The sequence below is a fragment of the Lampetra planeri genome, chromosome 27, assembly GCF_965212315.1.
Source record: "Lampetra planeri chromosome 27, kcLamPlan1.2.h2, whole genome shotgun sequence".
NCBI classification, from domain to species: domain Eukaryota; kingdom Metazoa; phylum Chordata; class Hyperoartia; order Petromyzontiformes; family Petromyzontidae; genus Lampetra; species Lampetra planeri.
Window position 1 is genome coordinate 1,540,350 of NC_136133.1, and position 23,356 is coordinate 1,563,705.

General features: G+C 53.6%; 1 protein-coding gene across 1 annotated transcript; it reads right to left on the reverse strand.

Annotated features, from left to right (window-relative positions):
- Positions 1-6,038: 6,038 nt before the first annotated feature.
- On the reverse strand, positions 6,039-19,595 carry GRK1 (G protein-coupled receptor kinase 1). The gene is made up of 9 exons (XM_078607004.1): positions 19,225-19,595; positions 15,139-15,552; positions 14,624-14,751; positions 13,684-13,841; positions 13,205-13,288; positions 12,906-13,030; positions 11,257-11,458; positions 10,410-10,570; positions 6,039-6,826 (listed from the first exon to the last, which is right to left on the reverse strand). Exons 1-9 carry the CDS (start codon positions 19,525-19,527, stop codon positions 6,686-6,688), a joined length of 1,716 nt encoding a protein of 571 aa, XP_078463130.1. The 5' UTR covers positions 19,528-19,595; the 3' UTR covers positions 6,039-6,685.
- Between the last annotated feature and the right edge of the window lie 3,761 nt (positions 19,596-23,356).

Sequence of the window (23,356 nt, forward strand, 5' to 3'; positions counted from 1 at the left end):
GAACATGAGTGAAGAGCACTGCTCGATAGCACCGTGAGACAAGGCCTTAAAGGAGGGCCGTCTCTGGTGTTGGCCAATCAAAATCAGTCTCTAGCGCAATACGGCCACGGACATTAGCCCGCATCTCCGATTCGCACGGTTGGACTACATTTTAAACCTACGTGAAAGCATGTTTGTTTGCATGTTTTACCACAAGTGTGTGGGCTTAATGCAGACTTGGTGCCTTCTAAAGGTGCCTATTTGGTGTTTCAACATCTTAGCACCACCGCGCGGTGGCTGGGAGATGTTAACTCCCTCTCCCGATATACAGGAGGCCATGGGTTCGATCACGACCCTGACGCCTGCTGCATATTTGGAGTTTGCGCGTTCTCCCGTGGTCATCCGGGTTTCCCTCCACATTTAGTAACATTCGTCTCGCGTATTTGGCTGCTATAAATTTCCACTTGATAAAAAGCCACTTCGTTGAGCTGTCGTTGGTGGCCAGGTCGCTTCTGAAAAGTAGCTACATAGCTCAGTGGGCCTTACCTGGTAAAATAAAAAAAAAATAGTTGTAAAGTTTCGTATTGTTTCTCATCTTCCCGAGTTATTTAAATTCCTGGAGTTTCTCAGTTATGTAACAATAGTACTGGAGTAGCAGTAGTGCTGTTACATAACTGACCACTCTCACAGTGACCACCACATTGCTGGTGGTGTCAAACACTTTGGCTTTAACCCTGATAAGACGCTTGGGAGAGGAAGATGCACTCCAGGCTTTGTGCCCAGTGTCAATAGACATTTTGCAAATATAAAGACAACGATCCCCCGTATAGCCTTAACAGACTGTTGGGGCAAGTGCTGTTAGCGAGTAGCACCTACGAAGGGCGGCACCCCACCCAAACGAGGGGGTGCGGTGGTCAACACCACGCCCAGCCGCCTTTGTCTCCCCAGTGGTTATGTTTCTTTTTTTACACATCGCACCACGTACTCATTTGAGGCCGAGACGACCTCGGGGAGGCCCATGACCGGTTCAGATAATCGTCACCGTAGCGGGATGTGGCACATTAGGAATGGACCACTCCTTTAATTATGTCCTTGTGCAGCAGCAAGGGAGTAAAGTGTGGTTCTGTGAAAGTCCTGATGTGCTGCGCAGTGCATCAATGCATGTGTCCCCAGCAGCATGCGACTGAGTTGGGCCTGTAGGTGGCTGGCAGGGTTATTGAATAACCGCACTAGTACACCAGTCACGTGGTTAATGGCGACTCGGTTGAAGAATTGCTGTGTGTGAGACACGTGCTGTTGCATCTTACAGATTAACCACAATAAATGTGTTTGCCCTCGATTTGGAGCACCTGCACACGTCCTTCATTTCGAGTGTGCCAACAGGGATATCGAACTCGGGTCGACGCGTTCGCACACCGCGTCAACCCCACACGGCTGACTCCGTAATCTTGTACAGGGACATTGAGTTTTCAGGTCCGTACGGCGTACAGCCGTTTCAATACGGGCAACAACAACAACAAACGTGTTTTTGTCATATTTGTTTGTGTTTCTCCCTTGTGATGGGACTTTGTAGGATGAACGTTGAGATGTATAAGGGGCACGGGGGTGACCAATTGGTCTGTGATAAGGTAGGGCACTGCTAAGGGATTGACAGGCGTGGGTTCGTAGAGCAGCGCGCGAACCACTCACGACACGACCGTAGTTATGCCGACACGGTCACACACAGAGACACGCAGAGACACACACACACCAACACAATAACCAAATTATAAGACGCCGTCAGTAGCGCGTCTTATAATCCGGATAATTCGGCAGTGAACCCAGTCAGGCACCATCGAAGGCCATCCCTCCCTAAACACGCGAGTTTATTTACGTCCATTTACATCGCGATTGAAGGACAAATCGTCGTTTTAAAAGCGAGACTCACGACGACAGACCAGTCAGTACACGTGACGTTGTTACAACGTGGTGCCGGCATCCGAGTGCAGGGTGAGTGTGGGGGGGGGGGGCGGCGGGAGGGGAGGGAGCGGTTGCGCTGCAATTAGCGCCACCGCAGCCACAGCAGTGCGGGCTCCCCCCGAGTGCGTTGTTGGTAAGCCGCGTGCAGCTCGCAGGTGTAGCGGTACACAGGTGTAGCGGTACACAGGTGTAGCGGTACACAGGTGTAGCGGTACACAGGTGTAGCGGTACACAGGTGTAGCGGCACACAGGTGTAGCGGTACACAGGCAAGCGCCGTGTCAGACGGCGTCGACTTCCAGCAAGCGACTCGGTCGTAGCTAGCGACGACGATGTTGACGGCGGTGGGTGGTGGTGGTGGTTAATGAACTTTTCAATTGTATTCGTGCCACGTCTGGCGCGGTTGGGGTGCGAAATGTACACACGCACGTGTGTGTGTGTGCGTGTGTGCTACGCACGTGTTACATTGGTAAGCACGCGTACACCATGTGGCTGGGAGGGGAGCGGTGGCGCTGCGATTAGCGCGCCACAAACGCCCCCTCCCCCCCCCCCATGGCAGCCCGAGTTCGATACCAACAGGTATCGGGGAGACAAAGGCGATGTCAGGGGGATCTTTGTGTGTGTGCATGTAGGGAGAGGTGGTGTAGTAGTTTAGCGCACTGCGCTACGGATTAGATGAACCGGTTCTTGATCTCCCCGAGGTCGACTCGGCCTCAAACGAGTACCTGGTGCCGTGCACGTAATTATCGGCAGTGGGAAGACAAAGGCGGCTCTGGACGTGGTGTTGGCCACCCAACACTTTGCGGAGGGCACACGGGCCTCTCTCTGTGTGGGCCTCTGCTGTGCACAGACGGCGGTGGTACCGTGTTAACGTGTACAGTGGATTTTGTTGTTATTTTTTGCCCAAACCGACCTTCTAAAAACGCGAATTTCTTCCTAAGGTAGCCACACAAAAAACCCGTTGCTTTTGTTTGCTTTTAAAGGAATTTCTTTGTTTTTGGAAAAGTCGGGCCTGCTCAACCCTCACGTTGCCATGGAAACAGAGGCCCCCAGGAGGAGACGGGGTCACGTGATTTCACGCTGCCATTTTGTTTATCTCAGATTTTCAAACGCCGTCGACAAAATCGCTTTAACAAATTCACATCTATCCGATTCATATTTAGTATTTTTTTTTTCGTTTTAGTATTCGGTTAGGCCTCGTAAATGATCCGACCAAATTTCTCTTGCGACATAGTTAAACAACAACAACAAAACTACGATTAATTATATCGCCCTGTAGACATGCCACCGTAGCACCAAAGTTGTTGGCCCAACGTTGGCCTAACAGTTTCCACGTTCACTGGGTGACTGCGGAAACCCAATACAGATTTAGCGGTTGCACGCTGCACGCGCTAAACACGTTCCTATGCTAAAAAAAGCGCTAAATAATTTAAAGATGGAGGGAGAAAAGCTCTTGTCAAGTGCGCATGTGTGTGGGTGTGTTTCCCACGAGCTTATTAGGGCTGCGGTACCTCAAATATTGGCAGAAGTGCGAGGGGCGATCTGAAGTCTGAGACCAGGAAAAGTGCTGCGCAGAGACGATCTCCCAAGTGAAATGCTGTGGAAGGGTGGCATCTGTGTGCAGACTGCCCTACATGACATCACCACAGGATTGGAAGGATGCCCTGGTGGTCCCCCTCTTAAAGAGGGGGGACCGCACGTATTGTAACAACTATAGGAGCATCTCTCTTCTCAGTGTACCGGGAAAGGTCCTGGCAAGGATTATGTAACATTGCCTTGCCAGGCACGCAAGAAGCTTCGGGTCTTCTCGGCCACAGTCATGGCCTCCCGTCTCTATGCTTGTGAAACATGGACCCCTCTAATGGAACATCTGCGTCGGTTAGAAACATTCAGGCTGGTATGCCTACGATCCATCCTGCGCTTAACCAGGCTAGATTGTGTGTGGAGCTCACAAACCTTTGAAAGATCTGGACACATTCCCATCAGTGAGCTCTTCCAGCAAGCAAGTCTGCATTGACTGAGTCATGTAGCCCAGATGTCCAAGCAGCTTCTATTTGGCTGTATAAAGGGGGATAAACGGGTACGACATGGGCTGGAGAAGCGATGGACTGATGCGGTACGGGAGGATCTGGACCTGAGTGGACTTGCCAACGACTGGTACCAGCGGTGTCAAGATTGGCCTCTATGGAAGAGGCTCGTGAAGGACGCTCTGGGCAGTTGGAGGCAGTTTCCCTCCAGCAACAATGGAGGGCAGAGGAGCGACACTCACAACAACGAGCGGAGCGCCGGGCAGCTAAAATGCAGCAAGTTGGCACAGTAGGGGGTACAGGTGATGCATCTACCAGTCTTCTCAGTCAGCCAACCCATGGCACCTCGGTCTGTCCCGAGACCTCCTGCCAGCGAGCCTTTGACATCTGAGGTGGCCTCAAAGTGCACCTGGCCTGGCACAGGCGCCATGGTGACGTCACCGTCACTTAGTGGCGAATGGAGGGTATTGGTGTTAGTTTTGGTTTTTCCCACGGGACACCCCGTTACTCAGAGCAGTCTCTCACGCACGACGCGTTTAGCAATCATCAGGCATGTGCGACGTGTTGAGACTTAAAATAGTTTTTTGAAGTGGCCTCAATGGGGGTGAACCCGACAAGGCGGTGGTGGGTGGCGGTTGTCACCGAAGCCCTGCTGCGGAGGTTCTGGATTGGTGCCAGAGGCGTTTTGTAACACTCCGGGCAGAGTTGGAAAAGGTTTCACGCTGCGGTTTTGGAAAAAAAATTCCTCCACAGATGCAGCCCAGAACCATTGATGATACGGTCACCTGTACTGACGACTACCTGGACGGTCCACCGTCTGTCTTATATCCATGATGTACTCGGGCTATTATTGCTCGTAACACCTTTATCCTACAAGCAACTATGGCAATTAGATTTTATACGTAGACTTTCACGACTGATATTATGTATGTTGAACTTCTTTCGCACCATACGTAGCCGACCCTGCTAATCGTAAGTGCATTCATGATTCATAGCTTCTTTAGGATTAGATTGTCGTGTGGATATACTGTCAATTATTTAACTATAGCCCTCCACCAACCGAACAGAGCCAATCAAATCAAGTTGTCATGTCGGCAATTATGCCAATTGGATTGGTTTTTCAGCAAAACCGGAGGAAGAATGTTGGAAAAACGAACTAAATGTTGACAATTTTGCATGACAGTTCGCTGGAGATTACAACCAGCATATGGCAACTTGGTACAGCAATGGCGTAAGATGACGTAGTTCCATCAAGCCAACGAAAATAAGAGTTTGGTTCTCCCATGTGGTTTTGGTTTGCACTGCGTGTCATTTTACGGTACAATGTCCAACGTTTTTCTTCACGTACTGGTAGCTTCTTTAGCAACTAAGTGCAGTTCAATTTGGGTAGAAGCTCCAAGCACATGGAACGAAACCCTCGGACACGGCACCGAACAACGACGACACGCGTTGCAAGCTGAGAACGGACCGCAGAGAAGCCGTACAGCAGCTCAACCTAGAAAAAACTACGCAGGAGAAGACAAAGAGTTTGTTGACAAGTGTAACGATGCGATTGTTTAGAGGGAGATCATGCAACCTTGGGTAGTCCATGTGACGACTATCTGAAATCTGATTGGAGGTTGCCATCTCCATTTCCTAGTATGGGGGGAGCCATTTTTTTGGGGGGAGCCATTTTTTTTGGGCGGCCATTTTTTTGAACAACTGTTTCCTGAAACAATTGCTGGCAACAATTCCCCAAAAATTGCCATCAAGCCATGGTCTTTGGGCAACATGCAAATGCTGCTTATGAGAGCTCTGACATAAAACATCCTTATGTTTCATTGCAACTGTGATAATTTGCTTAATTGTACATACAACGACGCTGGCAATGTTAACTCGATTAGTTATCCAGGCTGATAATTTAAGCGATTGCTTTACGAAATAATTTAAAACGTCGACGGGTTCTACGCTGACAACCCATTCCACGCAGGTAAACTACGAATGTGTTCTCAGCCGAATATCACACGTGCGGTGAGTTTTCGTTTAATTACAGCCGCAACACAACGCGCGACATCACCTGGTGACGCTGCCTGTGCTTACCTCATCGGATAACGCACGCATGTAATGTGTGACGCCATCATCATCATGGGGGAGAGGGGAGGAAGGGGTTATTTACTGTTTTAAAAATGTTCATCCAGTTTTGGACCAACCTTGTCAATAATTGGACTAAAAGGGTAGGGGTCCCTAATATCGACACAACTTTAAAATACGAATAAAAATAAATTTATATTGCATCATGTTTGCACACATTATAGTTGTGCCCCTTTATGGACAGATGGATGGAACTAATGCCGACAGCCTTCGTTCGAAAGCGTTACAAATGATAAAACTATAAACATGATGCACGTTGACAGGTTGTACCGCGTATTTGTTCGGTACGATGTCCGACGTTTCGGCCGCATGTGCTGCTGGGAGCTTTTTCGGGAAGTGAATTCGGTTTACAACAAAAGACTGCCCGAAAATTCACAACAGATAGGAAATCCGTATCCAGTGGCTGAAGAAGCTCCCAGCACGTGGGGCGAAACGTCGGACGTCGCGCCTAGCAACGCGCGGGATGACCCGACAACCGCGAGAACCTACGCTGATGGTATCTCTCTAGGAGGCTCTCTCGGAGGGGTAGTACTCAAGATTCTCCAGGAGCTCCTTAAATCTTCCCTCTGAGTGGCCGGGCAGCACCGCCGGCTCACAGCACGGTGCATGTGGAGGAGCGAGCGCCGGCTCCATCCGATGTCGGGACCTTGTCCTTGCAGAGATCGTCAGGCAGGGAGCCGTTGGCCGGCCAAAGGTTCAGCTCTCCGAACACACCCGTCTCGATCATCTCCTCCTGCCAGGGATGGACAATCGGGAGGCACGGAGAGGGGGGAGAGACGGCGGGATGGTCGTAATGTTCGCAATGACGCACCAGTGCGCCCTTCAAAGTCATTGATCCGCACCTAGCACGATTGACTGCGTACAGTGCGAAAGAAGTTCAACATACGTACGTACATGACACCCAAGTATTCCCGCATTGACACGAGTGGCTCAGATATCTGTGTTGAACTGACGCTAAGATCCTGGGTTCAGCCGCCTGTCTCCGACGACTGAACAACAATACCCACTTTGGTTCCGCACTTACGTTCGCTACATTTTATCTCTAGACATTAAAAATATAAGTTTTTACTTCTCGTGTGACGAATATTATTCTCTGTGGCAGGGCGGGTGGGAGAGTGCTATAGTGGCCCCTAGTGTGTGGGCCAGCAGCCACTTGAAGGGATCCCAGAGGTAGCTCTGCGGTATCCACTTTCCGCGGGCCGCCACCAGCGATTCGTGCGATAACGATCGTGGGCCCCTGCTTTTTCTTCGAGACAAAAAAATACCAAAACCTCTCCCCCCCTGCACTTTCCAAAGCAGGCAGCTGTGCGGCCGAGAGAGCGTGGTGAGCGGCGATCGAGGTGGAGAATGCGAGAGGGAGCGGTGGTGGACAAGGGCTGTCAGCGCGGCCCGTCAGCTGCCACAAGGCCGCGGGTATCAGGTTAGCATCCTTCATCGCCCGCTCGCCCGCCCGCCCGCCCGCCCCTCGCGGACGGTCCGATTGGCACGAGGTTAATTTCTCTTTAACGCTTTCCAACTTAGCTTGAAAGCGTTCGGCGTCAGCTATGTCCCTCCATCAGTAGCTGGGAGGGGGGGGGGAAGGGAGGGCAACCATAACTCACGTAAAGACGATCCAACACGAACAGAACTTTAGCGTGACGTTGCGTTGCTGTGAAAGATGAACCCCAGTGGAAACCGGCTGCATTGGGAATATAATTTTTTTCATTTAAACATGCCAACGCATTTGACCCTGATGGCTGTTGCCCAAGCAGGCTTTTATGCCGCTAATGAAACGCTTCCGAAAGGGTTAAGCACTCCACGCGTGTGCACGCGCGTTCCTCACAACGCGTTGAGGCGCCCGTACAGCTTTTGCTGCTGTTTGTGCTATTTGTGTTCAAGTGTGGTTTTCAAGAAGAAGGGATGTTAAACATTGCACGGACGGAGACACACGATTGAGTAACGTGAGTGTGTGACGGATCACAGCAGGGTACACAACAAGATTGTAGGAGTGTCAGGGGAAGGGAACCCACCAATAGGAGGGTTAGTGGGACGGTGACAGGAGAAGGGGGAGGGGTAATCGAGGAGATATAAGGGGAGAACAGGCGGGAAGAAGGGGCTTTTGGCGGGAACGAGACTGAGACGGCTGGGGACAGGTGTGGATGGGAGAAAAGGATTAAAAGACGAACCCCCTGCAACCTTGTGTCGGCTCTCCTTTACAAGATCCTCAATTAGAGTAAGCAGAGAACGGTAGGGTTAGATTTCTTGAACGTGCAATGAGAGAACACGAGAGTGAACGTCAATGCGGTTTTCACTGCGAACATTCTAGCGGCAGCAAAAAGTGTCACCGGAAAGAAAGGAAGAACTAACAGAGAGTGGCTTGGCGACACGAGAGATTGGTGCCAGAAAGATGTGCGCACTGCCTGAGCATGTTGGCACCACCAGACAGAGAGGGAAGTGGAAACAAATGACGGCATGTGCAGTGGTCACTCACGGGCTACCTGCGCATGGATCGTGATGATGATGATGATGACAGCAAGAGATTTAAGGTAGAGAAGTAATCCGAACAATTGGATGCAACTGGGAGAAGTTGTTGAGTAAATAGCATGGACAGAGAAGGGGGGAGGCCGCGATTGAGGACATCTTTGAGAGAGGCCACTGCGCACGAGGGCGGATTTCTGATTGTGTTGTTCTTCGTTGCTCCTTTCAACAACTACCCCTCCTCGAGTGTCCACTCTGCCAGACAAGTTGATTTCCAGGCGGTTTGAATCCGACAGCAGCCAACACCTCCGTTAACCACTCCCACCTGTTCTCCCAACTGTCACCATAACTACACTTTTAATAACAAACCCACTCTTTGTTTAAACCGCCGTCAGACCATGTACAATTTATAATATAATTGTTGAGCAGCCTGGAATGATGAGGCGCTATATGAATTTATGTAAGAAGATAAGATAAGTCACGAGTGATTTGGATAAAACGCTGTACGCGCAGCCTGTAATTCTAACTTGCGGCCTGCGCGTTTGTATGCGTGTATGTTGAACCTCTTTGCACTGCACGTAGCCAACCGTGATAATCGGAGGTGCGGGGGAAGGACAACAAACTAAACAGAAAAAGCAGTTCTAAAGGAATTAATCTTCAATCTAGACGATTTAAAAGTGCATAACTCCAGTGGCTTCCAAATATCAGAGGAAGAGTCTTCCAGAGCTGCAGAAGCACATCTGAAAGCTTGCGATGCAGTGGCCATCTTTGTTCTATGGTTAGCCAAAACAAATATCTATACAAGAAGATAAGTCACGAGTGATTTTAATAAATGTTGTATGCGCAGCCTGTCATTCGAACTCGCGGCCTACACGTTTAATGGCAACCTCGCAGGTGCGCCACGGTGGTAAGATGCTAATGACCTCGTCTCGTATGCAGGAGGTCGTGGGTTCGATCCCGACCCTGACACCTGTATATTTTGAGTTTGCATGTTCTCCCCGTGATCGCGTCGATTTTTCTCCGGATCCTCCGGTTTCCCCCCCCCCCCCACATTTAGAGTCAACATGCGTTTAAAGTATTTGGCTGCTATAAATGTCCACATGATGATAAGCCACTTCGTTGAGCTATCACTTGTTTACATTTTCTTGCTGTGGATTTCACACCTGATGATGATTGCTTGTGTTGCAGTCGAAACGTCGTGAGAATTTTATTGTTTTATATTTTTATTATTTTATTGTTTCCCTTCTACGTGACTTTACCAAAAGAACCAAGAATATGAATCCCTGCGAGAGGCTGGCGAGGGGGGCCTTTGCGGGTCTCAAGCTCCCTGAGGTGAGGGTCCCATGGGGGGCAATGTCCAAGCCTGTCTGCTGCCTTGTGTGCAGGCTCCTCCCGTGGCGTGTGTCGGATGCTTCAGCCCTCGTCAGGTGAAGACCGTGACTGCTCCACAGCAGTGGTTCGTAAAACTTCTTCTTGGTTCTTTCGGTAAAGTCACGTAGAATGGAAATAATAAAATTAAAAAAATAAAACATGATTAAATCATTCTCACGACGTTTCGGACCTCTTCTCGACAGACCTGTTCTTCACCTGAGGACGGCTGCTTGCGTTGTGGCCGAAACGTCGTGAGAATTATTTTATTATGTTTTATTTTTATTATTTTATTATTTCCCTTCTACGTGACTTTACCGAAAGAACCAAGAAGACCTCGCATCATATTAAAATATCCCCGAGCATGCCTCTGTCCCGCGATGGCCGGTGATCTCCTTCCCCGGCACCTCCCATTAGCACGGTTGGCTACACACGGCGTGAAAGAAGTCCAAGGTCGATGGCGGTGGCGTCGACTGTCGCCAGAGGCGCACCTGCCAGGGGATGGGGATGCTGCCCGTCGAGAAGGAGTCGTAGAAGGCCTTGTCCTCCTCCACGAGGTTCACGCCCCTCACGGAGGAGAACGCCCCCACCTCGTCCACGTCCTTGGCGTACACCGTCTTGGAGTCCGGCACAAACGGCGGCTCGAGGAGCCCTGGGGGAGGGCAGCGAGCGAGGGGCAGCGAGCGAGGGGCAGCGAGCGAGGAGCAGCGAGCGAGGGGCAGCGAGCGAGGGGCAGCGGCGGACAGTGGGGAGCGGGGGGCAGGGGGTGCAAGGGCGAAAGGAAACGTGAAATGTGTATGCGTGTGAGGGCCAGTAGGCAGTGATTATAAAGAGGTAGTGTCCACCAATGTTTAGTGAAGATGCCAAAATGGGTGTCAGGTCGCTATGGCAGCTGCCTACTGAAGGCTATGGGAAGCTGTAGGACGCTGTGGAGGAGCTCAGGCAGCAAGGCTGTGTTGGGAGAGGCTATGCGAGGAGGCTGTGGTCAGCAGGTGGCTCAGCGCGACAACGAACGACTCCCAATCGGAAGGTCGCGACCGTGTGCGTGACTCGGCGATCCCTGCACTACGAACACGGCGAGCCGAATACATGTCCCGCTGTCGGCCGTCATCGGTGATGAATATCTGAACTGGTCCTGGGGCGTCCCTCCCTTAGGTCGGCTCAGCCTCAAATGAGTATATTATTCCGTGCGGCGGCCGGCGGCGTGGCGCCGACCGCACCACCGCGCCGGCATTACGTAGGCGCCACTTCGCTAAGAGCGCTTGCCCACAACGGCCCGTGAAGATGCGGCACAGCGAGTGACTTTGTCCCCGTGACGACTGGGTGGGCCCAGCGTACCGGCCTGCAGGCGGCCCCAGTTGATGGAGGCGAACAAGCCGTGCTTCTTGAGCTCGCCGCAGGAGCCGTCGCGGAAGCCGAGGCGCGCCGCGGGGTCCTTGGCCAGCAGCGCCTCGCACGTCGCGCGGCAGTCGGCGCTGAAGCGCTCCGAGTAGCTGGCGTTGTCCTGCAGGATCCGCCGCTTCACCTCCTTGTTCTCCACCTCGTCGCCGCCCAGGGGACAACAGCCAGAGCGTTGAGTCGAGGGGGCCCGGCTTTACGACGGAATGTATTTATCACCAATCAACTGGACCAATCAACTTCAAGGACAGTGCATGCATTATCAGAGTTGTGTTTTTTGTTTGCATTATGACTGCAGGTATTGTGGTCTATGCAAACATGACTCCTTGTATAAAAGGTGTCAGTTTTGTTGCCAGATAAAAGGGTAAAAAACCAATGATCATATTTTTTCTACTGGCAAATGAGGTTCAAATGGTATAAATGCTTACCCCGAGCTCTCATACTCTGATGGTGCATTGTCTTTGAGTTGTGCGCCTTTTGGCGTCATCTGGTCCAACATCATGTGAGACTAGGCTCTAAGGAAAGCTGTCTCGGGTGTGGCCCAATCAACTTCAAGGACAGTGCATACATTACCAGAGTTATGTTTTTTGTTTGCATTATGGCTGCAGGTATTGTGGTCAATGCAAACATGACTCCTTGTAAAAAAGGTGTCAGTTTTGTTGCCAGATAAAAGGGTAAAAAACAATTATCATGTATTTATCAGTTTGCCATTGCCCACAGACGCCACTGCCGGTGAAAGAGGGCCTCCATCAGAGGGAGGGCGCCACGGTGGCGAGATGTTGACTACCTCGCTTCTTATACAGGAGGCCGTGGATGCAATCCCGACCCGTGACGCCTGCTGTATATTTGTAGTTGGCGTGTTCAATCTCCCCGTGGTCGCGTGGATTTTTCTCCGAGTCCTCCGGTTTTTCCCTCCACACTTAGAGTCGACAAGCATTTAGAGTATTTGGATGCTATACATTTCCACGTGATCCATTTGCGGCCAGGTCGCTTCTGAAAAAGAGCTATAAAGCTCAGTGGGCCTTACCTGGTAAAATTTAAAAATACATTGTTCTGGAGGGCATTTGGCCTACTCTTCCATCTCGTCGTGACGAGAGGACACAGCTGGGACAATTAGGCCGGCAATGCCCATTTGCAGGCCAGTGCCTGCTGCATACATCTTACGCCACACAGGGGCAGCTGCCACTGGGGGGGGGGGTCCCCTTGGCTATATGGCAGCAGGGCATTGGAATGGTTGAGATGAGATGTCATGTAAGGCTCTTGGCCTTTAAATGAAAATCCTAACCGTTAAGTTGCTTTTAATAAACTATAAAGTAGAGTGCCCCCCCCCCCCACACGTCCCGCATATCCCCGTGCATCCCTCCCTCTCCCTGTGCATCCCTCTGTGTCCCCACACATCCCTCCTTGGTACTGTATGTCCCCACATGTCCCCCGCTTGTCCCCATGTGTTCCATTGAGTCCCCACATGTCCCCACGTGTCCCTATTGGCCCCCCCCCGCGCGTGTCCGGCACGTGTCCCCACATGTCCCCATTGTGTCCCACTGAGTCTCCGCGTGCATCCCTATTGCATCCCCCCGCGTTTTGAGCACCTTCTCCCCGCGGTAGCGGAACGGCCCCTTAGCCTGGATCATCTCGTAGATGGTGACGCCGAGGGTGAAGTAGTCGACCGAGTAGTCGTACGGCTCGCCCTTCAGCAGCTCCGGCGCCATGAAGCCTGGAAACGCACGGACGGACGGACGCACGCGCAATGACCACGCGCGCACGCACGCACGCACGAACGGCTCCTCGTGTGTCGTGACGCGGCGCCAGCGAGCGACGCAATCGCCGTGCGGAAGAGGTGAAGGGAGCAGAGTTTACGAAGAGAAGCGAGCGGAGAGGTTTGCCGCACCCGGTGTCCCGGCGTAGCCTTTGGTCTTGTCCTGTCCCTCCTTCATCTCGATAGCGAGACCCAGGTCGGAGAGTCTCACGTGGCCTGCGGACACACGTAATGGGGTTGTTAGCGAGGAACCTCTTGGTGTTGTTCACAGACGGCTGAGAATACGGCAGGGATTTCCGCAGTGCAATGCCTCACGATGATGCGGTGCAATATTAGTTTTCAGCGCATTGCTATTATTATTATTATTGCACAATCAGTTTTGCATTTGTATTCTTCAGTTCGCGTGCCTTTGATGAATAAATAATGATTTGCTTCAAAGTTCTTTCATGGGAGCAGACAAAGGAAGTGGAAACACGTGGACGGCTACATGGGCGCGTGGATACGAGTGGACGCGTTGGACAGGTAGCGTGGTGGGAGGACGGGCGAGTGGCTCGCGAGTGGACGGGTGGACACGCGGAGGAGCGGGTCCGGCAGGGTGGACGCGGGGTCACCCATGTCGTCGAGCAGCACGTTCTCGGGCTTGAGATCGCGGTAGACGATGCGGTGCTGGTGGAGGTGCTCGAGCCCGCACACGATCTGCGCCGCGTAGAAGAGGGAGCGCGCCTCCGGGAAGCCCTGGTTGGCGTCGTCCACATCGTAGATGTGGAACCTGCCTCGGAGACACCGCCACGCAGCACCGCCACCATCATGCACCACCACCATACAGCACCACCACGCACCACCACACAGCACCACCACGCACCACCACCATGTACCACCACACAGCACCACCACGCACCACCACACAGCACCACCACCATCATGCACCACCACCACACAGCACCACCACGCACCACCATGCACCGCCACACAGCACCACCACGCACCACCACCGTGCACCACCACCACCACACAGCACCACCACACACCACCACGCACCACCACCGTGCACCACCACCACACACCACCACGCACCACCACCGTGCACCACCACCACCACCACACAGCACCATCGCACACCACCACGCACCACCACACAGCACCGCCACGCAAGATGAGTCCACAACATGATCTCAGAAAACCACGCCAGAAGAAAACGACTCCAGAAGATGACCCTGGGAGATGAAGCCGTGATATCGACGGTGACTCTGGAAGGTGACCCTGCAACACGGACTCGTGTAATCCGCGACGTTTCCGGCATTGCCAAAACGTCTCCTATCATCTATTCTAGCGCAAAATGCCTTGGAGAAGGCCCGTTGCCCGAACCGTCGCATATCAGATGTTTTTTCCTTTCAATGCCGCGGTGTTATTGGCGAACGTGTTGAGTCTTTTCTCTCGCAATGACACGAACGACAATAGTTGTCTGGGCGAGTTGCGGTTGTTCTCGGAAGAGAAGAGGCATCGTCTCCTGCTGGCGCGCCCCGACTCGCGCGCGGGCTAAGACGCCGTCACCTGAGGTCTCCGCCGTTCATGATGGTCATGACGAGGCAGAGCTCCAGCTTGCTCTGGAAGGCGTAGGAGAGCGACACGATGAAGCGGCTGTGCACCTTCTCCAGGATCACCTTCTCCACGATCGCGCCCTGCGGCGAGAGGCGGCACGACGGCGAACCGCGCCGACACACGCGAGAGTGCACACCGCATCTGTGGCAAGCGCGTCTCCAAAGCAACCGAAGCTTTGTGTCAACCGCATCTCTCGCGGTGGCGAGAGGGTGCTGCAGTGGCTAGGAGATGTTCACTACCTCGCCTGGTGTACAGGAGGTCGTGGGTTCAATTCCGACCCGGACGCCTGCTGCTGTATATTTGGAGTTCTCTCTCCATGTGGTCACGTCGATTTTTATCTGGCTGTCATATCCTCGACATTGGCATTCAGCTCCTGAACCACATTGCTGCTACCGACATACACGAGAATATAATAAAATCATCGCAATCGCCACCACCACCGTCATCGTCATCCACCACCTCCTCACCTCATAGCCTCCCCTCTTCTTCAGCCGCTTCTTGTTGAGCTTCTTGTTGGCGTACAGCTTGCCCGTCGCCTTCGCCTGGCAGGCGCACACCTCGCCGAAGCCGCCCTTCCCGAGCACGCGGAAGTCGGAGAACCACTCCTCGCCCATGGGCTGCATCTCGAGCCACTTGAACTGCAGGTAGCGCAGGTAGCGCGGGCTCTCCACGTACTCGGCGAGGCTGCGTGACTGCAAGAACTCCGTCGTCTCCGCCAGGGCCTCGGCGAAGGAGCCGCGGGCCCGGGCGGCCTCCATGGCCGCGGCGCTCAGGAAGGAGCAGAAGGAGGCGGGCTTCTTGTCGTCCATGTGCTCTGCGATGATCTTCTGGCCCTTCGTGGGCTTCTCCGACTCCTCGCTCGTGTCCAGGTCCTCGCAAGCCTGGCGGCGACGAGTCATAGTAGTAATGATGATGATGGTAGTCGTCATCGTCATTTTTAACAGCAGTATCAACGTCATTGTTAACGTCATCATAGTTGCCAACGTTGTCACGTTCGTCGTCGTCATCACCATCATACGTCCTTTGGCTTTAGTGAAAGATGAGCCGCACCGGCTTCACCAACGTGCACTGACCAGCGTGGGAAGGTATGATCAAATAACCACCTTGACACAACGTGGACTGACAAAGGGGCTGGAAGACAATCGTTGGGGGGGCAGGTGGTGGGGGGGAAGAGTGGTGGGGTTGTGGTTAGTGCACCGGGTTATATGAACCCGGTCCATTTCTGGCCACGGCTAACGTCAGCGGCGAGTGACATCAGAACCGATCCCCCCCCCCGCCCCCACCTATCTACCCAAGCACCACCATCCACTAACCCACAGTGAGCGGCCAGGTGAAAGTGTGGTCAAACGACCGCATAAGACCTACGCGGCGCGGGGAGGGAGGCCTTCATCCGGCAGTGACCATGGCGCTGCCGACCAAGTGAAAAGATCGAGAGCGCTCGTGTTGGCATCGCCGCTGCTGGTGGCACCGACGCCGCCGTGGGCCCATTAGGGGGGGGGGCGGAGGAGCCCCCTAAGGGTGCGTGGGGAATTAATGATGAGAGCGACCGAAGCTGATTTTGGCTAAACCAATTTGGCCGACTCAGCAGAAGATCTGCAATTACCCCTGGCGGGTGGACGCAAGCGGTCTTCAATTCAGTTCACGGGGGGAGGGGGGGGAGGTTAATTGCCTTGAGTGATGATTACTCGCGAGTTCCATGTTCCACGTACTCGGGTAGTCACAGCCCTCTGCAGTCACTCTAAACTACTAAAATATGTTTTGTATTTTACCAGGTAAGGCGCACTAAGCTAGCTATTTTTCAGAAGCGACCTGGTCACAAATGAGAGCTGAAAAGTGGGCAAGGAGGCATGGAGAGGTGCACGCATGGAATCGCATTGAGAGACCGAACCTGCGTAGCCCTCATCATCATCGTCAGCCATGGTCAATCCACTGCTGGATGAGAGCAATTCCCCACCCCCAATCCACCACCGCCACCTTCCACGACCCTGCGATGTAGCAATCCACTTGGCACACAAACTGATGTCAGCACTTCATCTCCTCTCGGGCGCGTTCCGTTCCTTGGCCGCTGACCCACTCACTGTTCCCTGCTGGCTAGAAGCCTTGCAAGAGGCGGTAGTACCCGCGCTTTACCCCACCGCACGTGTCCCTGCAGATCGATCGGCTACGGGCAGAACTGTCGAAGTCGTTGTCATCGGCCACGACCAATCGACTGCCGGGCGAAAGCCTCCCGCAGGCCGCAGCCACCGCCTCGCGTGACGATCCTGCGACATTCGACTCACGATCCTCGTGGCCAAACAGAACGAGGATACCCGAGGCAGCCGCGCCGGGCGCTTGCGGTGGGCCAAGGTGCAGGCGCACCGCCTGCACACCCGCTACACAATATGCACTCGACTTGCAACACGGGGGCCTTAATCTTGTTTCCCCCAACTGCTTGATGGCCGATGGTAAGCCAGCGGCGGCAGCAGCAGCAGCTCACTGCCAGAGTGTTGATCTAATTAGAATCTGGGTCTGCACATCCACAAGCTTCTGATCTCTTCTTGACCTAAAAATTCATCCTGCCCGCACCGACAGAGATGGGCACAAGCGGTGAGCTATATAGTATAATCAGATCACCTGTACGCATGTACATACGCACCTGTGTGTGTGTGCGTGTGGTTTGCTCTCGGCAGCGAGCAGTGGATGAGGGTGAGTGCTGGATCATCGTTTAACCTTTGTTTCGTGTGTTTAGTTTGTTCTTCTTCCCCTGTACCTGCGATTAGCACGGTTGGCTACGCACAGTGCGAAAAAAGTTCAACATACAGCACACACAACCTGAGTTGCTGCCATATATTGAATCCCATCAACGCAGTGAGGTTGGAGGAACTGAGCACAGTATCCAGTATTCAAAGTTCGGGGTGTCATCTTTGCTTGGTGACCTACGCTCGGGAACTCTCCCCTGTTTCCCACTCCATTCATCCCACCGGTTAGACTTAGGAGACTCGGTCCCACTCAGGCTTGCGTCGTCGTGACAACCACAGCCCCTGGACCACACTAGGCGATACGGCACTGCCCACTTGATTTCATTCGCCGGCAGCTATTCGCACATTCATGGGGCTGCTCCTGAAGCCATCCTCAAGTTGCATCGCTCACCAACGTGGACATTCCGCCTCTGTTATCTGGCCATAGGGCAAGCCTGAGTCTGCCGGTGAGACACTCAAAGTCGAAACGGGTCCAGAGTCGGCTTCTCGTGATGGATAAGTGCCGCTGAGATCATGCACTATCGAAAGTCCTTGGAGCTCACGGGATGTGTAGACAAGCGCCGATCAACTCCCCACTGTATAAAATTAAGATAATAAGATTGTAGCAGTGGCCCTTTGCTGATCCACTGCTGGATGAGGGCCTCATGTTTCGGTGTGGGACAGGTTTGACCATTCCTCACGTGCATGGTCAGTGGGGATTGGCGAAGGGGCAGGGCCCAGGACTCTGTTCAGATATCAATCGCAACTTCGGATCACCTGCAGACATATAGTGCAATGCGCTAACCGCTGTGCCACTACTCCTCCACCCCATGCAAATGTTACACGTGACACGCACGCCCGGCACACCACATCCATGATACCTCTCGATACGTGGCTAGTAATTGAGGAAGTTGCAAGTGACCTATTATAATGGATCACGTCCAACTTCGTCCAGTCGGCTGCAGGCAGCGACGCGGACGAACATTCTAATGTGTGTACGTAGGACAGTCCTCGGCTTACGAACCTAATTCGTTCCTGAGACCCATTTGTAAGTCGAACGGCTCGTAAGTCGGAACACAATAATACACTGTATTTAAATGCCCACACACACAGACGGGAGCACGCACACTCGCAAAGACAAAGACGCACACACACCTCAACGACAACGATCCCCCGTATAGCGTTAACAGGCTGTTGGGGCAAGTGCTGTTAGCGAGTCGCACCTATGAAGGCCGGCACGGCACACGAGGGGGTGGGTGGCCAGCACCACGCCCGGCCGCCTTTGTCTCCCAAGTGATGATGTTGTAACACCGCACTAGGTACTCATTTGAGTCGAGCGAGGTAGGCTCCGGACCGGTTCAGATCGTCGTCACTGGTGTTGTCTGTGAGCCACTTTCCCAGCACAGCGCGCTAGCCGCCACACTATCGCTCCCAACACACTCACGTTCACTTGTGCGTGCACACACACTCCCAGCGCGAGGGACGACTCCTCACATCTTGCGGAGGGTCGCTCCTCTGAACAAAATAGTTCCACGGTGCAATTTGCAATTGCGAGTTCTCGTTTCAAGTCAATGTTTTTTTTTTATATTTCATGGAAGCAGGTTCGTAAGTATGGGTGTTCGTAAGTCGGAAGTTCGTAAGGCGAGGACTGCCTGGAAATTGAATATTTCTCTCACCGTACGTAGCCACCCGTTGCAATCGGTGAGCAATCAAACTGCTCCGGCGCCGGGGACAGACTAAGCGCCCGAACCGAGAGCGGTGCGGGTCAAACAAACAAACAACAACAACAACAACCAACTCGCACAAAATCCACCCGCTCAGAGACAACCCCCGCACCTGGAGGAGCTCTCCGGCAGGCCGGAACTCCGCGTGCGTCTCGAGAAACTGGCGGAAGAGGTGGCGGCCGATGGGCTCGAGGTGGCAGACTTGCTCGAAGGAGGGCAGCGTGGGCGACGAGGCCGCGGGGTGGAGCGCCACGACTCGTGCCCGCACCTCGTCCAGACGCAGCACGTGGGGCAGCTTGAGGCGCGCGCGCATCTTGCGGTCGCGGCCGCCGCCGCCGCCGCCTCCGTCCGTGTCGCCGCGCGCCGCCACGTACGCCGAGTTGGCCACCACCGTCTCGAGGCCGCCGATGTCCATGGTGGTAGGCCGGGGCTAGGAGGACGACGACGATGACGGTGAGGAGGAGGTGGAGGATGACAAGGTGGAGGAGGCCCTGCGTTGCACGGAAGAGAGAGAGAGCGCATGGTACGCGCGCACGTAGTGTGTGTGTGTAGTGCAATGGTCAGCGCGCTACGCTACGAACCAGGCGACCAGAGTTCGATTCCTGCTCACGGCCAACACCGGTGACGATTATCTAAACGGGTCCTGGGTCTCCCCTAGGTTGCCTAAACAATGAGTACCTGGTGCGATGTGTAAGCATCGCCACCAGAGAGACAAAGGCGGCCGGGCGTGGTGTTGACCACCCACCCCTCGTGTACCTTGCTGGCCTGCATATGTGCTCGCTAACAGCACTTGCCCCAAAGGTCCATTAAGGCTCTCCGGGTGATCTTTGTCTATGTGGATAGGTCCCATAATCGGTAAAGCTCCTCCGGCAGGTAGAGAGAGGAAGCTGCGTTGGCTGGGTCATGTTGGCCGCATGCCAAGCCACCGCATGTCCCAAGCAGCTTCTGTTTGGCCCGAAATAGGGGGCTAAACGGGCGAGGCACGGACTAGAGAAAAGATGGACTGATGTGGTACAGGAAGAGGTGGAGCTGAGTGGACTTGCAGACGACTGGTACCAGCGGTGTCAAGATTGGCCTCTGTGGAGGAGGCTCGTGAAGGACGCTGCTGCTTGGCAGTTTCAGGCTGTGATCATTCAGAACAGGCCGTGCAACGTATAACGACGCAATGCCCGATCCACAAATATGAAGGAGACATCACAGCGATGATACACACTGCTACACTCCTGACGCTTAACCACCTGAACGAATGTGAAATTGTAGCTGTTGCTCTTCATTTACATCAGCCATACGAAAGCAGAAGAAGTGCCAGGCTAGGTGCACCTCGAGGCTATTTGCAAGTGGGAGGCTGCTGCCCTCCCAACAACAGCGGAGGGCAGAAGAGAGACGCTCACAACAGCAAGCAGAGCGCACCGGCGTCTAAAATGCAGAAGGTTGTTAGAGCGAGGGGAGAACGGGTGGCGCGTCTGGCAGTCTCTGTCAACCCGTGGCGTCCCTGGTTCTGTCCCGTGACCTGTCGTTGAACGACAACTAGGTCCACCTAGCCTGGCACAAGCGCCGTGGTACCGTCACCCGCCGCCTCGTGGCGAACGGTGGCCGTTGATCAGTGGGGGAGCGGTGGCGCAGTGGGTTAGCACACTAGCACATTGCGTTAGGAACATTACGATTCTATTTCGATTCCTGCTCACGGCCGCCAAGACCAGTGACGACTATCTGAATCAGTCCTAGGCATCCCCTAGAACGACTCAGCCTTAAATGCCTACCTGGTGCGGTGTGTAAACATCGGCACTGGAGAGACAAAGGCGGCCGGGCATGGTGCTGAACACACCACCGCTCTCGTCCGCTATGCCGGCCTACATAGGTCCTCACTAACAGCACTTGCCACAACAGACTGCTAAAGGGCTATACGGGGGATCTTTGTCTCTTTTGTGTGTGTCAGCGTGTTTGTATAATTGTGCCTAAGCGTGTGAACCGCTATAGCTGATTATAGCACGTGTGTGTGTGTCACTGTATCGGATTAGAGCACGTGTCTCTCATAAGCATGCGTGTGTGTGTGAATTTGTCTCAGCGGGCCACTGCCTGAACAACACCTGAACACTGCGTGTGGGGAGCGGTAATGTAGCGGTTAGCGCTTCGCTACGGACCCAGCGACTCGCATTCCTCTCCTGCTCACGACCAACACCAGTGACGATTATCTAAATCGGTCCTGAGTCTCCCCTAGGTCGGCTCAGCCTCAGATGAGTACCTGGTGCGGTGTGTAAATATCGGCCTTGGAGAGATACGTGATCGCTAACAGCAGCAATTGCCCCAATATTGTGGGGATCTTTGTCTTTGTAACTACACGACCTCCTCACGACCTCCCCACGACCTCCACGGTTACTCGTGAACGCACGACGAGGAATCTCATCGAGTGTGCGCACGCCCTTGGCCGACGCCCCGGGCCAGAAAAGGCAGTGACAGCCACTTCGTGAACGACTCCTTCCAGGGTCAAACAAATCTTGCGATAGACCGGCCGCTGCACGTTGAGCTGCTGCTCAATGTGGAGGGCCCGCCATCCTCATGTCGACTTGCACCAAGACCAATAGACTCACACAGAGATCCGTAGTCCCACACAGAGACCCGAAGACTCAAACAGAGACCCATTGACAAACAGAGCCTCATAGACTTACCCAGAGACCCATAGACTCACACAGAGACCCATTGACAAACACAGAGACCCATAGACTCACACAGAGATCCGTAGTCTCACACAGAAAACCCGAAGACTCACACAGAGACCCATTGACGAACACAGAAACCCATCGACTCACACAAAGACCCATAACAATGTAGTGGCATAGCGCTGGCTGCTAGCAGGAAAGGGGATCTGCGGCGTACGGCAGTCCTGATTGTCAGCGAGCCAGGAGAGACACGGGAGGGGGGCCTAGGGGAAAGGTCACAGAAGGGCACCGCAGGAACCCGCTGGTAGGTTCCAGAAAGGGGGCGTGGCCTGGGGCGGAGCGAGTCCACGTGACAGTGTAAGAGGGGCCCCTGTAGGGGAGCTCGGGGCTGTTGGATCACCGTCGTGCTGCTGAAGTCCTTCGTCACCGTTCTTCTCGTCGTCGTCTCCGTCTTTACCATCTCGGGGCGCCGTTGGTCAGGCAGCCTACCGACTGTCCTGGCTGAGTAGCGTCGCCGACAACAGACTGCCTAATTGTTAAGAGTGTTACCCCAATGGTACTTGTTAATAAAGAAGTGCCTCCAAGTCTTATCGTCTCCGAGTTAGTCACTACAACAACAACAACCGCCATTCGCCACTAAGTGGCGGTGACGTCCCCACGGCGCTTGTGCCAGGCTATGTGCATTTTAAAGCCACGTGAATTGTCAAATGCCTGCTGGTAGAAGGTCACGGGACAGATCCAGGTGGCATTGCTTGACTGCCTGAGATGACTGGCACATGCACCACCTGTGTCCCCCTACTGTGCCAACTTGCTGTGTAAAACTTCCCGGCACTCCACTCGTATTTGAGCGTCGTTCCTCTGTCCTCCGTTTCTGACGGCGACTGCCTCCAACTGCCCAGTAGAGTCCTTCACGAGCCTCTACCACAGAGGTCAATCTTGACATAGCTAGTACCAGTCTTTGGCAAGTCTTGACATAGCTAGTACCAGTCTTTGGCAAGTCCACTCAGCTCCACATCCTCTCATGCCACATCATTCCATGTCTTCTCTAGTCCATGCAGCGCCTGTTTAGCCCCCTATCCAGCCGATTTAAAGCTGTTTGGGCATGCGGTTGGCCGGGCATGCGGGCTACATGACCCAGCCAACGCAGCCTTGCCTGCCGGAGGAGCTCACCCATGGGACTGTGTCCAGATCTTTCAAGGATTTGTGAGCTTACACAATCCAGTCTGGTTAAACCCAGGATGGATCGTAGGCAGGCCAGCCTGAATGTTTCTAACTGGCATAGATGTTCCATTAGGAAGATCCACGTTTTACAAGCATAGAGAAGGCAGGACATGACCGAGGCCGATAAGACCTAAAGCTTCATGTAGAGCGACAGACCAGGTAGCTTCCACAGCGTTACGCAGCTGATGAAAAGACAATGCTGGTCGACTGATTTGGAGTGAGACCTCTGCTGTCAAACCGGAGCTGGTCAGTACACTGCCCACATATGGAAACCTCCCTACTCTCTACAAAATACCCAGGCAGGTGCTTAGTTTTGGAGAGGCTGATGGTAAGGCCCCACTTCTTAGTAGCATGCCAGGTAAAACA

Coding starts and splice junctions, on each gene's coding strand:
- GRK1 (XM_078607004.1), bottom strand. CDS start 19,527: ATGGACATCGGCGGCCTCGAGACGGTGGTGGCCAACTCGGCGTACGTG. Junction 14,752..15,138: donor AGAAGAGGGGAGGCTATGAG/GTGAGGAGGTGG, acceptor CTCTCGCCGCAG/GGCGCGATCGTGGAGAAGGT. Junction 11,459..12,905: donor TCCGCTACCGCGGGGAGAAG/GTGCTCAAAACG, acceptor GGCGGCGACGAG/GTGGAGAACAAGGAGGTGAA.